Source organism: Amphiura filiformis, chromosome 15 (assembly GCF_039555335.1).
Source record: "Amphiura filiformis chromosome 15, Afil_fr2py, whole genome shotgun sequence".
Taxonomy (NCBI): Eukaryota; Metazoa; Echinodermata; class Ophiuroidea; order Amphilepidida; family Amphiuridae; genus Amphiura; species Amphiura filiformis.
The window spans coordinates 32,585,898-32,601,864 of NC_092642.1; the positions used below are offsets into that span (position 1 = coordinate 32,585,898).

Consider the following 15,967-nt stretch of genomic DNA (forward strand, 5'->3'; position numbering starts at 1 on the left):
CTGATTTATTCGTACATTGATCGGTTACATATTGCCATTAAACCATCTGAGGTTCATTTTTGCAAAACTATTCACTATGGAAATAACAAAAAAAAATGGTCGGTTGCTAGGCCGTTGAGGTCAATAACCTTACGGCTCAGGTCATGACCAAAAACGCGTCAAATGCGCTATTAGTGGCGAGTCACGCACCCTGACACGTACTGCGTCTGGGTTTATAGGTCGCGCGCCGCAGAGGGTTGTCTGATGGTCTGAGGAGGGGGGGGGGTGTCCACTCAGAATTGAACACTTGATAAAAAATATAGGCCTAGGCCTAATTGAAGCCATTTCGGGGACCATTTTTGTTTTGTCATTGCTTTAAAGTGTACAGGTGTCCAAAACAGAAGCCAAAACTGATACTTCTTTATACGCAGGGGGTATCAAGGGGGGTGAGTATTTGAAAAAAAAATCAAAATAAAGGCTCAATTGAAGCACCATTTTGACACTAATGTAGTTATCATCGTTTAAAACATAAGTGTACAGCTGTCCGAAGCAGAAGCAAAAACGGACACTTCTTAATACCCAGGGGGGATGTGGCCCCCTGGGTAGGCCCTATTTGAAAAAAAAAGTCAAAATAAAGACCGAATTGAAGCCATTTCGCGACCACTTTGACACTATAATAGTTGTTATCGGATGTCCAAAACAAGCTTCTAATCAATACGCGGAGGGAGGGTGTCTGATGGACGGTGCGCCGGGAGGGGGGGGGCACTCGAATATGAAAATAACGTACCTGTCCCTACCAGAGTATGACACTAGGGGTCTATCGAAGGCGATTATGGTCAAAAAGGGGGTTATTCAGTAGTGGGGGCGTCCAAGAAAATGTGCGAGAACGCTAAAATTCAGTGCCATTAACCGTAAAACATAATTTTCTGGGCAACGTTTTGTGAAAATTTGTCTTTTTGAAACTGAAATGCATGGCTACAAAAATGTTAAATTTGTTCACAATGCGCGCGAAGCGCCTAAAATATTTGCAGATTTCGTGTAAGTTTCTATTTAAAAAAAGGGGGTCATTGGGTGTAAGCTGGTGAAAAAAGGGGTAATTGGGTGACAAATTTGCAAAATAAATGCAGGGATTGAGTGAGAACAACATCACAGATCTGGAAGTTTAGCTTCTTACATGACAGGAGCTAACATGATTATTAACATCTGATTATTGCTGGATGAATAATTTACACCAAGACAGCATGATTATCATCACCGTTACTCCCGTTTACTAAACACTCCCTGTTTACTAACCGCTCCCGTTTACTCAACTAGCGGTATAACATATGAGTGCCGCAGGCGATTCGCCGAGCGCAGTTAGCGACCACGCACAACGGCTTTACACTGTATAAACATTGCACCCAACTATAAACTCTAATATCATAATTATATTATTTTATCTACGGTATCGAATTTGTTTGTTTTTTGGTTGTTGTTTTTTTGTTTTGTTTTTGTTTTGTTTTGTTGTTTGTTTTTGGTTTTTACAGTGAAAAGTCGTTTCAACCTTGATCCCAACTGGCCCTCGGCAAACCGCATAAAGCACTTGTTTTGTTTTGTTTTGTTTTGTTTTGTTCTTTGTTCTTTGTTTTTGGTTTTTACAGTGAAAAGTCGTTTCAACCTTGATCCCAACTGGCCCTCGGCAAACCGCATAAAGCACTTCACGTGTTATGCCAATTTCACAACAATACTATGATGTGTCCACGAAAACTATAGTGGGAATTCCAATTTAATGAACGCAGCTTTCAACAGCTGTACTCGATCCAACCGCGATCGCATATCGCGTATTTTAAACTACAACGAGAACGCACGACCTTGGATACAATGCTAACCAATCACGTGTGCGTTGGCATGGTTAGATTCACTTCGCGTTACTCACGCACAGTCGCAAACGCTGGCGTACATCGCGCAGTGTACGCAAAAGGTCGTCACGCTATTGAAAGCTGCGTTCATTCAATTGGAATTCCCACTATAATATCCCGTTACAATGCATTGTTACGCAATACATTCAGATATTTAAAATATTTGTTGTTGTTGAAGCTGTATTAGCTATCATCATACCTTGATACAGGTAAAATAGTTTTATTTGGTTTATACTTATGCAAAGTGTTTTCTTTTCTTTAATCAGTCAAAACAACGGAGTGGCTTACTCTGCACAAACAGCTTGGATTCTTAACGCATCACTGAAGACAAACATATTGTTTGGGAAACCATATAACAAATCCAGGTTAATATATAAAGTGCCCTTCCAAGTGAAAACGTTGTAATTTTTTAAGCATATTTATTAGCCAAAAGAAGAAAACCGCAAGAACAACTGATATCCATACCGATCTCCGGCTAGGTAAAACACAATAGTATCATTGATAATATTTTTAAAAAAAACTACGAGAAAACACGTAATGACTGGAAGAAAACAGTAAAATGACTTCTGGGGCCATTTTGTCTCGTGTCAGGTATTAAATGTGACATGATCAAAGCATGAGAATAGACTTGGATAGTTCATCTTTCAATTCCTTGACCTTGGTGGGATATTTAGTTGCTTTGACAACCGAGTCAGCCTATTTTTGTCATCGGTGTCGATCAAACCTCTAAAGCCGACATTTGCGATAACGAGCAATCATACCTGGCGTCGATAATGGCGGAAACAGAAGAAGCGTTTTTGTTGTCGGTGTCGATCAAACCTCTAAAGCCGACATCATGCAATAACGAGCAATCATACGTGTCGATGATGTCGGAAACAAAGACGAGAACCGATCGTTTTTGGATATAGGCTCAAATGAGAATGATTCGCTTGTCTGTAGGCCAATAAAAAATAATGTCTGGTTTTGTATGACTCTTTGATAAAGAGTCATACATGTCCAGGTTAAATCTGTTTTACATTTTTCCAACAATGAACGGTCTGCCCTGGCTCAAGAGGGGCTTAACAAAACAACAAAGTAATGTCCAATACTTTATCCGTTTCATACCTTGAGGGGTTTTTTTAACCTGAGGTTTGATTCTACAAAAGGCAAAAGACTTTACCTACCCGGCAATGGAGCTGTCTAAGACCTTGGTTTTAATCATCCAGAATATTATTCTTCCCTCAGATACAAGCGGATTATTGACGCATGCGCACTTCAGCAAGACATCGACATCCTTCCAGCAGGAGATTTGACCGAGATTGGTGAAAAGGGCATTAATCTGAGTGGAGGACAGAAACAAAGAGTTAGTGTGGCTCGAGCTATGTATTCTGAAAACAATATCGTGCTTTTGGTAAGTAGCAATACTGTGCAACGTCATTTTCATGGAGCTACTCGGGTTATGGGCTTAACATGTTTACAAATACGAGCCCGTCCGCCCGTCCTAGACGGGGTACTTTGTCTTCGGACGTGCTGTTATCCTAACCAACCCGTCCGGCGGACGCCCTGAAATAGTTGCGTACCGACCGCCAAAATACCAGGACAAAATTAATTCAATTTATGATGTGTACATTCCGTTTGGGCTTTTGGAACAACAATTATCCTTATTTCGGCCCATTCCAGCATTAAAATTGCAAATTTTTGCGAGCTTTGTTAGCACACGTCGCAAAGTCATTTTGATAGCGGATTAGCTGGGCGATTTTGTGAAGCTATGCAAATTGAAATTTTAAGTATGAACTTTTGTAGGACCGTCTTTAACAACCGCAAAAGAATTAATAAATTTGATATAAAACTTCGTTTTATTTGATTAGGATGATCCATTATCTGCTCTTGATGTCCATGTTGGAGGCCATCTATTTAAAGAAGGTATCATTGGCATACTTATTAAGGATGGCAAGACCGTTGTCTTGGTAACGCATCAGCTGCAGTTCTTACAATACGCAGACAAGGTAAAAATGTCTCAGTTTGCTTGTTTGTTTGTCCGGTCATTCCGTGCCGAAACACGCATGGGTCCTGATTATCGAAGCCAGACGTTCAAAGTTAAATAAGCATGCTGGACTTAATTATTGAAGTTAGTAAACAAAGAATTAAAATAATAACTGGAATAGAGTAGGGACGGGACGCCACTCTCAAACAATCAACATGATCAAATGCTTGTTCTTTACCATGTTTACTAAACGCATTGAAAAGGTCGCAAATTGCGTAGATGGAGTCATGTGTCGTCAATATATAACAGGGTGGACGACGTAAAAATAAACAACGTGATGCTACTATTAAGCATTTCGCCATTTTACATTATAGATAAAGAATTCTGGTTTTACTTGGTTTGCTCACCTGCTACTTTTTGTTAAGTGTTTAATACACGCATGATAAATATTCACCGTATTTTTGCGTATATCTATCTACTATGAATTACGGTACATGCAATCCTTATGACACGGACAACCTGCCAGGTACTAGTTATGCAAGATTGTGCTATTGTTCACGACGGCACCTTTGACGAAGTGAGGTCTTCAGATCCATCACTCTTTGCCAGTTGGAAACAATCCCTGGTGGAAAGGACGGAGTCGGAATTTCAACAATCTGAATCGGATGTCGAGGAAGAAAGCCACGCATTGATGAAACAGGTCTATCAAAGGGTCCCTGGAAAAGGCATCAATAATGGTAATGTAGAGAATCTTCTATGCTCTTAAGCATTCCAGTGTGTTAAAGGACACAGTAATTCCTTTAACTACCAATGTTTGTACTTTCCAAAGATATTATAGTGGGCAAAATAGACACATGAGACTTGGCCCAGAAATTCTTTCCCAGAATTTCATCTTGTTTTGAAAGCCTAAATAAGCTGTCAACAGATTCACCCAATCTCCTGAGTTGACCACAGATGGCATAGGTGTCAACATAGAGTCCTGTGATGGGATCCACCTCTCTTACGTTGATTTGGATGGAGCCATGGTCCTGGGCATTGATGATTTGGTTTGAGTCAGAACATTGTCCCGATAAAGCCTTTTTGCAAGCTTGAAGACTTTAAATGTACAGTCTCTCTGTAAAAACGCCATATGTGTATATTCCATCGATAGTAACGGGTCAAAATGAGCAAACCGAGAAATGTTTTTCGTCTTTACCCCCGAATTTTTAATTTTGCCCAACACACTAAGAAAGCTGGCTACGCCCCTGCTACGGGTATAGCTTTCACACTAGCCTCATTGAATCTACAGCACATTAAAAAATTATTATTGTTGTTTTTACTACAGATTATTCGAACGACCAGGCTTTGAATCATGACGGCCAGCTGACTCAAGATGAAGAACTAGAAAGAGGATCGGTGTCTTTTCGTGTGTATAAATACTTTGTAAAATCTATGGGCTGGCCTATCGTAGTAATCTACGTTTTATTGCGATTTACACTAGAAGCAGTTACTCTCAGTAAACTCTTCTGGTTAGCCGCATGGTCTGAAGCAAGTGAAAAAGTCAATGCATCTACAAATAATGTAAGCTGTTGTGGTATTTTATTCCTTTCAAAACTAATGTGTAGGTCTATGCATAGTCTATGGGTCTGTTAGTGTGCCAACAATAGCGATTTGGAATACCATCGTTCCCTTTTTAAAACCTGCTTGTTTGTCATGCGCGGGGTAGAAAAAACATGTTTTTCAAAACGTTTAACTAACATTTAAATTTCGGATTATATAAAGACCATGAATACGTTTTTAAAACGTTATCGTAAACTATTTTTGTAAAATCATTTTGGCAACAGATAAATAACATTCTGTTAGAAAGTTTTGTCTCACGTTTTCTAAAATGTTTTATGAATATAATTAAAACGTATTTATACGTTTATATAACCCGACATTGAAACCATTTCTGTAAAACGTTGTGTATTTGCTGGAAAGGGCAAACATTTATGTGCAAGCCGAGAGGAGAGGAAAGCACATTTGGCAAGCCGGGAGTGGAAAGCAAACATTTTTGGCACGCCGCTTGGAATTTTTACACTTCCAGGCTGATATAACCATATCCCCTAACTAACGTCAGCGGAACCGGTGGCGGCATTTGGGCCGGGGTGCCTGGCTTTCTCACGTTTTATCAAACCCATAATGATAATGTTCTGCATCTGACTGAACATAAATAATCGATTCTTTATTATATACCCTGAGAGAAAGTGTAAAAATGATGCACCAAATGGCTTCAATTGGTCATTCATTTTGCACCCCCCCCGCCCCCTGTGTATGGATAAACAAATTTCGCTTTTCGTTTCTGCTTTGGACACCCAAAACGATATGTTTAATGCAATAATTTATACAACAATAGTGAAAACCTGTCCACGAATGGCTTCAATTTGGGCCTTAATTTAACTCATTCGGATTTTTCAAACTAAAAGTGTGTACCAAAATTGTCCACCAAATGACTTCAATTGGGCCATTGGGTTTTATTTTGCCAACGTTTATCACTTATGAGGGAAGCACATCCGTCTCAGACACCCCTCATACGATTCAAATTTTCTACATTTTCCGTCACTGACTGCCCTTCTTCCGCCACCTAACAATATGTTGTGTTTTGATTCACCACTAAGTATTTTTACTATGAAAGGCTTTCATTAAAAGCTTAGAAAGTTGCTCAGTATGATTTAAAGAAAAATATCAATATGTGTCTTTAGCAGTAGACTTCGGTTGTATATATAAATGCGCTTTTATAATTTTATTTATGCGACGAAAAACGAAAACCCTGTTCTATTTTGAACAAATTGGGAAACAATTTTTTTTCCTGTACAAATGAATGCCGACCCCAAATTTCGGAAATTTCAGGACAATTTTTTTTGTATTTTCTCAAATTGAAATTTATTTACAGATTTTTGTGATTTTTGGGTTATTTAAATTTTTTTAGAAAATACCAACCGACCGACCGACCCTACTTGAAAGGTCCGTTCGCCCGTAGAACAGGGTTTCTCTCTTTCATGCCTTACTTATAATTTTATAAATATTACTTGTCCACCCCCCCCCTTCCCCCAAAACCACCCTCCTCCCTTTTACACTCATAAATTAATTGTTTTTTGCTAACTTTCCCTTCCGTGTAAAGTAAAACTTTATAAGCCTGTTGAATCAAACTGAACAAAATTGACGTATACAATTACAATATAATACCATGACAATAATGTGTATGACGAGATCTAACTTACTAGCTGAATAAACCTCAAACCATGCATCACATACGTGATTGTACGTCAAATTGTCATATAACGTATGAGCGTGATGTATAGTATACGAGTCTTCCTCAACATCTTCCAGCCGGGATGATTAGATCATGTACAGTCATCTACGTGTTTATACTCTAAATTGTACGTCAAAGGGTGACAAAGGGTGTACAGATTACCGATTTAGCATGGGGGACACAAAAGGTGCTTAAAACACATTTTGAATTTGTTTTTTGTCCATTTGCGAGCGAATGAGTAAGTTAGAGTTGAGGAGGTCGGGCGAGGACATCTAGCCTATTAGTTTGAGAGTGTCATTATACCGAAAAGGGCTAAAGTTATAGTTTCCTCAATTTACGTTATAATTAGAGTTAAAATTAGGGTCAGAGTTATGTTCATTGGCGGCACTGCGGGGGGGGATACTTATCTTGACTCCCAAATAAATAAATCCATAACCCCTTCCTTCCGAAGAAAATGACAGCCCCCTAAGTTCCCTACGTGCAAACATTATCAAATAACATCATCGGCAGCTACCCAGTTCTGACCTTAATGCCAGTAAGAATCACATTTCGTCATCAATATGGCCAATTGCCACGCCCATTTAGCACGGAAATAATGAAATATAACTTTTAAAATCAGCTATATCTAGCTTTTCCGTCATATTTTTTTTTGTCCGTAATGGAAAATCCAAATAAAGAGTTTATCTTTCGGGTCAAATTATTTTGCCCTTTGCAATCAATGCCACTATTTTGCAAAACCAATTTTCCTTGTAACCTGTCATTTTCGCCTTACTTTTGCGTGTGGAATTTTTGCACATCCGGGTACATCGTTGAACACGGTATGGCGACTTGTAGATGTCACGTGCGCATTTATAAAAGCGCATTTATATATACACCCGAAGTCCACTGTTTAGTAGTAACTTTATGGCTTTTATTGTTCGCTAGAAATACTATTGTATCGTTTTTGTTTTTTGTTTTTTTTGTTGGGTTTTTTTTACAGACAACGGACATGGTGGAAGTTGATAATCGTTACTACATCGCTGTATTTGGATGCATCACGCTGTTGTTTTCAGTGGTAGTATTTAGCATAACTATAATCGGTGTCACTGCAATATTCATTGCAGCCAAGAACATACACTCAGAAATGATCAGAAACATCATTGGATCACCACTGAGGTAAATATATACTTTAGAGACAAACATTGATATTGCTATACTGCGCAAAAAAGTATCCGAACACTTCAAACAAAAGTTATTTCTTAAGGACACTAAAACTAACCCACAAAACAATGTAGTCGTTAGATGGCGAATTTGTTCTGCTTATTTTGATACATTATTCAGTACGATACGACTTTATATTCTAACTTGTAGCAATTTGAATAAAAGAGCTTTTAAAAAGTGACAAAAAATTGCACTGACTTTCCCCTCGAAGCACGCAGATAATGAACACAACAGAGTGAGCGTTCATCCTTCAGGCTTTATTGAACCCGTAACAAAAGGTAGAAACAGCCTTGAAGGAGGAAATATCTAAATTTGTCACTTAAAATGCCAGATAAGGTATCAAAGCCGAATAAGGTACCAAAATTCTATATCTATCGACTACTTTATTTGTGTCTTTCTATCAACACGATCGGTTTAACAACTATATTTCATGTCATTAATACCGAACAAAAAGCAAGGATATAAAGGCAAACAATTAATATAAACCTGATATGTGGTCGGTGTATTCCTACGTTTGATAGTACTTGGGGTCCCATCAAAATTTACGCCAGGGGGATAGGGAGTTCACAGTTGCAGTTGGAAACTAAAGTGTAGTGTTTCCACGTCACATTCATGGAAACATACCATTATTGTAACATTTGCTAGAAGGACACCCACAGTAATGTTTTTCAAAGTTCAATTTTTACACGATTGTGATGTGCTTGTATAAACCTGAGACTAGTAACTGTAACAATCAAGGCTTAAGGTGTTGTATTTGTGAGATTTTTTAATAAACCAACGTGTCCCGTCGTTTTATTTATACGCCGCATCGAAATATTGGTCAAACGCATACGCGATCTTCATAACAGTGTTTACGTACTGGCGTATGGGATTGTAATACATCAGCAGGACTGACCTCCGGAGTGACACGCATTGGCGACGTAGGCGCTGAGTGGTAGTTCATTGGTAGATCACCAATCTTCGGGGGTCCAATTTCTAAGATGACCACTCCTGGTGTAGTTCTCTCTTGGAAGATGACAATTGGAAAAATCACCTTGTTGCAGTCTAACTTACAAACAAACAAAATCACTCAGCTTGTACTTAAGCCTATGAGTATAGGGCTTAAGCTACACTAGCAAGTGCCACACCGTTCAACGGTCCACCCGGGAGGTGTAAGGGAGCAGTCAGGACTAGTGTATAGCTATGAAAAGTGTGGTTGAGGAATAGTCATTGGTAAAACATTAACACTGTCACCATCGAAGCCTATTTTCACAGTATAGTGTGCGCTGGGGTATCTGGACTTAGGACCAGATTTTGGAGGGTTAACCGGTTTATGAGCGCTCAACCTTCCCCATTCCCCTAAGAGCATATCGATGGTGTTGGTATAAACTCTACCTGTCGACATGACTTTGTATTTCTGCATGGCCAGATGATGTGGCTGGCTCTCAGAGCTGTTTTGGAGGCAGTGTCTAGGATTGGTTTATATGTGTTATAGAAGCCTCTGTTTCCCACTTCTACCATCCTCTGTTTTCACATTCGGCTACCAGGTCGTCATATTTACACTTGTTCCTGGCGTACGCATTGGCTAGGTTCTCCTCCGATGGTACTGTCAATTCTATGATGAATGCACATTTGGTGGTGGCTGAATAGATCGTAATATCAGGCCGCTGGGCACTTTCTGCTATTTCTGGAGGGAACACTATTGGCTTGTGCTCCTCATCCATCAGGAAGGTCCGGTCTCTAGCCTTCTTTAATTCTGTCTTTGGAGTACGTAGAGCTGGGTTCCTGTAAACTATGTTGTGCCATCGGCTGTACAGAAAAGCAATGGTAGGGAGTATACTCTGTTGTTTTGCTGTTGTTATCCTCATCAATATATGGTGCGGATGCTATTGTTCTTAGTGTTTGGTCATGGCGCCAGTTGTACCTTCCATTCTCAAGCGAGTAGCTGCAACAATTCAGAATGTGGAGCAGAGTACAGTTACGGTTGTTGCAGAGTTGGCACAGTCCAAGATTGGTCCCGCCCCACAGTTTCAGATTAGCAGGTGAAGGAAGTTGGTCATGGATGGCATTGATATGGAAAGACAGGAGTTCTGGTGTCCAGACATTATAGGAGCTCCTTCCATGAGGGGTCAGTCTGCATGGCGGAGTCCTATCTCAACCACTGTCATTGTTTAGCACATCCGTAGAAGTAAACCAGCATATATGCTTTATTCACTTCTTTAGTGAGGCATTTTCTGTGCTCTTTCTGACTCATGTCAGAGATCTGTGTTTCTCGTCCATTACGTGAGTCTGTGTTTCTCGTCCATTACGTGAGTCTGGTTTACGAGCGTTTACGTGAGTCTGGTTTACGAGCGTTTGGGGTGTGGGTTCAAGATCAGGATTGGCATGAAATCTTACAGTCTAGTGATACTCAAGAAAAATGCAATGTGTTCTATGAAATGCTTGAACAGGCTATTGACCTGTGTTTTCCTCTTGTTAAATCTAAAATGCACTCTAATGACAAGCCATGGCTTACAGATCGTATTAAAAACTTAATTTCTCAGCGTCAAGATGCTTTTGCATCAGGTAACCAGGAGCTGTGGCGTAAACTCAGAAATCAGGTTCAACGTGAAATAAAAAAAGGCCATGGAGTCTTACCATGCTAATAGGATCAGGAATTTACAGAAAACTGAACCTAAAAAATGGCACCAGCAAATAAAGGTTGTTACCAACTCCAGTAAAACTAAGCTCAGCATGGACATCCCAGGTATTGACGATTCTGACTTGAAAGGTAAAGCTAATGCCATCAATATCAAGTTTGCTCAGGTCTCTGAGGGCCTGACCCTTTAAATTTTAGTCATCTGCCTGTTTACTTACCTGCTGAAAAACCTCCTCAGTTGTATCCATGGGAGGTTTTTGCTGAGCTTGGTAAACTGAAGCCTGCCAAAGCTGCGGGGCCTGATCAAATTCCTCCGCGGTTAGTAAAAGAGTTTGCATATAAACTGAGTGTGCCCCTGACTGATATATTAAATAGTTCTTACTCAGAAGGTAAAGTTCCAAAACAATGGAAACAAGCAATAGTTGTGCCTATTCCTAAGCAACTACCCCCCACTATTGAAAAACTGAGACCAGTGTCACTCACCTCTGTGTTTGCTAAAGTTGCCGAAGGTTTTGTTGCGGGGTGGGTCCTCGATGATATTCAGCATAAAATTGATGAGCGCCAATTTGACAATGTTAAAGGTGTTTCGACATCCCATTACCTTGTTGGCCTTCTTCACCATCTGCATCAAGGCGCAGAAGGAAGTCACAATGTTGGAACGGTGGTCCTAACGGATTTTTCCAAAGCGTTTGACTTGGTCGACCATACCATCCTTGTTGATAAGATAATCTGCTTGGGAGTCCGTGGGTCCATCGTTCCATGGATTTGTGATTTCCTTCATGATAGGCAGCAATGTGTTCGTTTTAATGACACCCTTTCAGACTATGTTCCACTACATGGGGGAGTACCTCAGGGCACGAAACTTGGTCCCATTGGTTTTCAGATTCTCATAAACGATGCTGCTCAAAATTCCAATTCTAGTTGTTGGAAATACGTGGATGACCTGACATTTACAATCTGATCTTGATCAGTTTACTGAGTGGTCCAAGGGTAAGTTGCTCAAAAATCAGGCCCTCCAAGTATGCTTCAGTAAAAATAAGCCCCAGGCTGGCGACTTGAGAATCGGCGCAGAACCACTGTCATACGTCACAGAAGCTAAGGTCCTTGGTATTTATCTTCAGGACAACCTCAAGTGGGACACCCAGGTTAATAACATGCTTAAAAAAGCCAATAAGAGGTTGTTTATGCTAAGGTCCCTCAAGAGGTTTGGCTTTGATAGTGAAGAGCTGAGTGTCGTTTACAGTGGTTATGTTAGACCGATTCTCGAGTACGCCAGTGTTGTGTGGCATTCTAGTATTTCAATTAAACAATCCAAAGACCTTGAGTCTATTCAAAAAGAGCCTGTAGAACAATCCTGGGAGGAGATTACAATTCATATCATGATGCGCTGCTCAGCTGTAAACTTGACTCCCTGTCTGATAGGAGGGTGCAACACTGTCGTAGGTTTGCTGAAGGGCTGCCTAATGAACGAACGAACAATGAATACACATTAATATGTATAATTGCTTTGTAATTTTACATGTAATTTGGCCACGATATGTGAATAATAAAATACCGATAATAATAATAATAATGAATCTTTTAGCTCGAATTTAAGGCCTCATTTGATGAAATTGTTTAAGAAATAAAGACACGACGATCCAAAAACCCAAGGAAGATTCCAATTTAAAAGTTGCAGTTTGCTTCATTGCATGCCATACTGATTTGTACACAACGCGTTCGCTAACAAGAGAACTAGCGCCGCTTTCAATTGATTAGCACGTTAAAACTAGCGTCGTGCTTTCAATGATTAGAACACAAAAGTACAACTTTTGATTTCGTTTCTTCATTAGGTTTTAAATCACCGTTTCTTTAATTCTCAACCAATTTCAACAAATAAGGTCTTTAACCAGAGCTAATGAGTACATGTATTGGTTGTTTGTTTTATTTTGACATACGTGTCTTTGGTTAGGATATACAGGGGTAAACACAACTGGTACCTTAATTTTTTGGCTTACTGTATTTGTTCAGATGGTATTTGATGACCTGCATGCATTTAACTGGTAGGTCATGTTTTCCTTTACTTCTGTACAATGCACTATTGGTGGTGCACCTGCTAATGCCGGCCCATCTCTTCAAGTACTTCGTACAGGTTGCCTCCAGGTTCTCGATGTAGGTTTTTGGGAGATTGTATATAGTGAACTCGCCTGTCATTTTGGGAATAATCATATGATTGTATATCCACATTTTCATGATTCCATTCAGTTGACTTTTATCAGTAGTTTTCAGCATGGCTGAAAGTCAGTTTCTGATTAATCATTTGTCTGATGTCATCATCCTTTAGATCTTCATAGATGAGATTTCCTAGGAATCGCATGGGCTGGTTGTGATCATCTGTCCGTCTATTTGTAGCTGAGGATTGTAGGTTACATATTGGGTCTTGTGGCCATTCAACTTCTGTTCTGCGTTTGGAATTACTTTCTTCATCGCATGAGATCTGCATTTGGATGGTTTGACTTTCATAGCTCTTGTCCAGTTGAGAGTTGAGGAAGTTGTTGACAATGTTGACATCCTTTTAGATCTTCATAGATGAGATTTCCTAGGAATCTCATGGGCTGGTTGTGATCATCTGTCCGTCTATTTGTAGCTGAGGATTGTAGGCTACATATTGGGTCTTGTGGCCATTCAACTTCTGTTCTGCGTTTGGAACTACTTTCTTCATCGCATGAGATCTGCATTTGGATGGTTTGACCTTCATAGCTCTTGTCCAGTTGAGAGTTGAGGAAGTTGTTGACAATGTTACTGGCAACTTTCTGTGCTTCTTGTTACAAGGGTCAGATCATCTGCATATGCCTTGGCTGACGATGTAAGGTCTGAGCTACTCATGCGGTATCCAAGATGGCTGGATTGGTCAAGAAGATCGAGACATAGATTGAAGACTGCTAGGAATAAGATGTAAGATAATGGGCATCCTTGGAAGATACCAGTACAACATTTAATCCAGTCTGTTGTCCAATCTCCAGTTTTCACTCTGATGAAAAGCTCGTCGTAATAATTGAAGATGCTCTTTCTAATGTGTGTTGGTACATGGTACCATTCCAAGGCAAACTGCATATAAAGATTGTGTGGTACAGTGCCATATGCATTTTGCAAATCTTGCCAGGTTGTAATAATTGGCTTGCCGTTCCTTTTGGCACCTTGGAGCATTTCAGTGAGTGCCTCTGTGTGTTCCACACATCCTTATATCTTCTCCATAAAACCATTCTGAACAGCATTGTAAATATATTTGTTCTCTGACAGGTACTCGATTATCCTTTGAGCAAGAATACCCATTCCAAGGTTGCCACTGGATTTTTTTCTTCAGAGTGATAGGTCTGAAGCAAGATGGCTCATTGGTATTCTCTTCCTTGGAGATTAGGATGGTTTCACCTATTCGCCATGTAGTGGGTATTGATGTGCTTCTCCAGATGTCACAGATAACTTCATGAAGCAGCCCAGTTAGTCTTGGACATTTCTTCCATACTAGGGAATACGGTTGGTTCCAGGAGCACTGACATTTTTACGCTTTTGGAGATATGCATTAAACTCAGACAGGCTTGGTGGTTTGGTCTTGAATTGTGTTGTTGGTGTCTCGCCTTTTGTCGTTGTTGACATATTTGGAATATTAACGATTTTCTTTCTTTTGCCTCATTTGTTCGGCTAAATATTAAAAGGGGACATTTCCGAGAGTAAAAACTAACATTTTGTGGAAAAGAAATGCAAATCTATTAATGTTACTAAAAATGTCTCCAATTTCTTTGTTTCAAATTGTGCGTTCACCAGTACATGTTCCCCTAATTTCCTCCAGCCCAACCCATCCCTCGATCCCCGTGAAATATTGATCGATCACGTACTCTCCAAATCGTAATACCAACATTTATTTGTTTGTGTTTCAACTACAAGTTATACATACTTAAATATTTTATTTTGTTGTTCTATTTTAAACAGATTTTTCGACACGACACCAGCAGGACGCATTATGAACAGATTGTCAAGTGATACTCATATTGTAGACAGTGTAAGGAAATTAGGACTAGGCCTTTAAATTTAATGGGAAAAAAAGTACCAGAATAAGATAAATTCTACAAAAGCTTAATTTAAATAATTGACATTTTACAGATATATTTAAAGGGTAAAGGGTAAGGTCGTCTAATTCAGAGACTCTTGTGTACAGATCCAAAACTTGTGTTGATGTTATGTACCTCAATGAGAGTTTCGTGCTAAGACTTTCTCAAATTCACTGACCAATTCCTGCTTCCAGTTGGAGCTGACGTAGGTGGCGCTGTTAGAAGTTGGTCGTAAGTCATGCGGAAGAAACTAGTTCCATTCGTCTCTGTTGAGTGTTTGCCCCCCCCCTCTCTCTCTCTTTCCTAACCAGGTGGCTTCCTTTATATGTCTTCTCTTTCTGGTCTGTCCTCCAATCCAATTACATGATTATACTCTGCGACGTGATTTATTGCGGATTAGTTATCCTCCCCTGTAAAAGAGGCCTGTCTTTGTGATTTGGTGGTAAATGCTTTCTTTGAAGCTTTTTCTGCTTCGGTCTTAGGATCTTTGAGTCTAAATCCACATAGTCTAGCTGTTTTTCCTATGTATGTTTTATCGCAATTGAGGCATGGTATCTCATATACAGTATGATGTTTGTTTGACGTCTCGCTTATCTTTAGGGTGTACTAAGATATTTCTCAGCGTTTCTCAGCGGTGTTAAGACCTGTCTCACGCACTGGAAGAGCAATCCCTGTGGATTTTGAATCAGACTGTTCCTTACTCTGCGATTTGCTTTTACTTTGCGTTTGTTTGTAATTCAGGAACGTAACAACCCAATTTTTGCATTTGTACACAAGAATCTCGGAATAATTTATTTACTGACAATCCTGATGAACTTATTTGCGGCTAATGCCGTATCATGTACGCTCAAATAATATGTCCGAGGCGGTAATGACGTCATTATTTAAACGTTTTTCTGCCAAGGAAACATTGTTTGGTGTAAAGAATAAGACAGGAACCTTATAAATGTCTAC

General features: G+C 39.7%; 1 protein-coding gene across 1 annotated transcript in view; it reads left to right on the forward strand.

Annotated features, from left to right (window-relative positions):
- The window catches only part of LOC140171523 (ATP-binding cassette sub-family C member 9-like), a 54,116-nt gene that overhangs the window by 19,141 nt on the left and 19,008 nt on the right, over positions 1-15,967 (forward strand). The window contains exons 14-20 of the mRNA XM_072194792.1: positions 2,144-2,242; positions 3,102-3,267; positions 3,725-3,862; positions 4,367-4,577; positions 5,165-5,400; positions 8,091-8,266; positions 14,895-14,964. Of these exons, the coding sequence (XP_072050893.1) occupies positions 2,144-2,242; positions 3,102-3,267; positions 3,725-3,862; positions 4,367-4,577; positions 5,165-5,400; positions 8,091-8,266; positions 14,895-14,964 (1,096 nt within the window). The remainder of the gene's footprint in view (positions 1-2,143; positions 2,243-3,101; positions 3,268-3,724; positions 3,863-4,366; positions 4,578-5,164; positions 5,401-8,090; positions 8,267-14,894; positions 14,965-15,967) is intronic.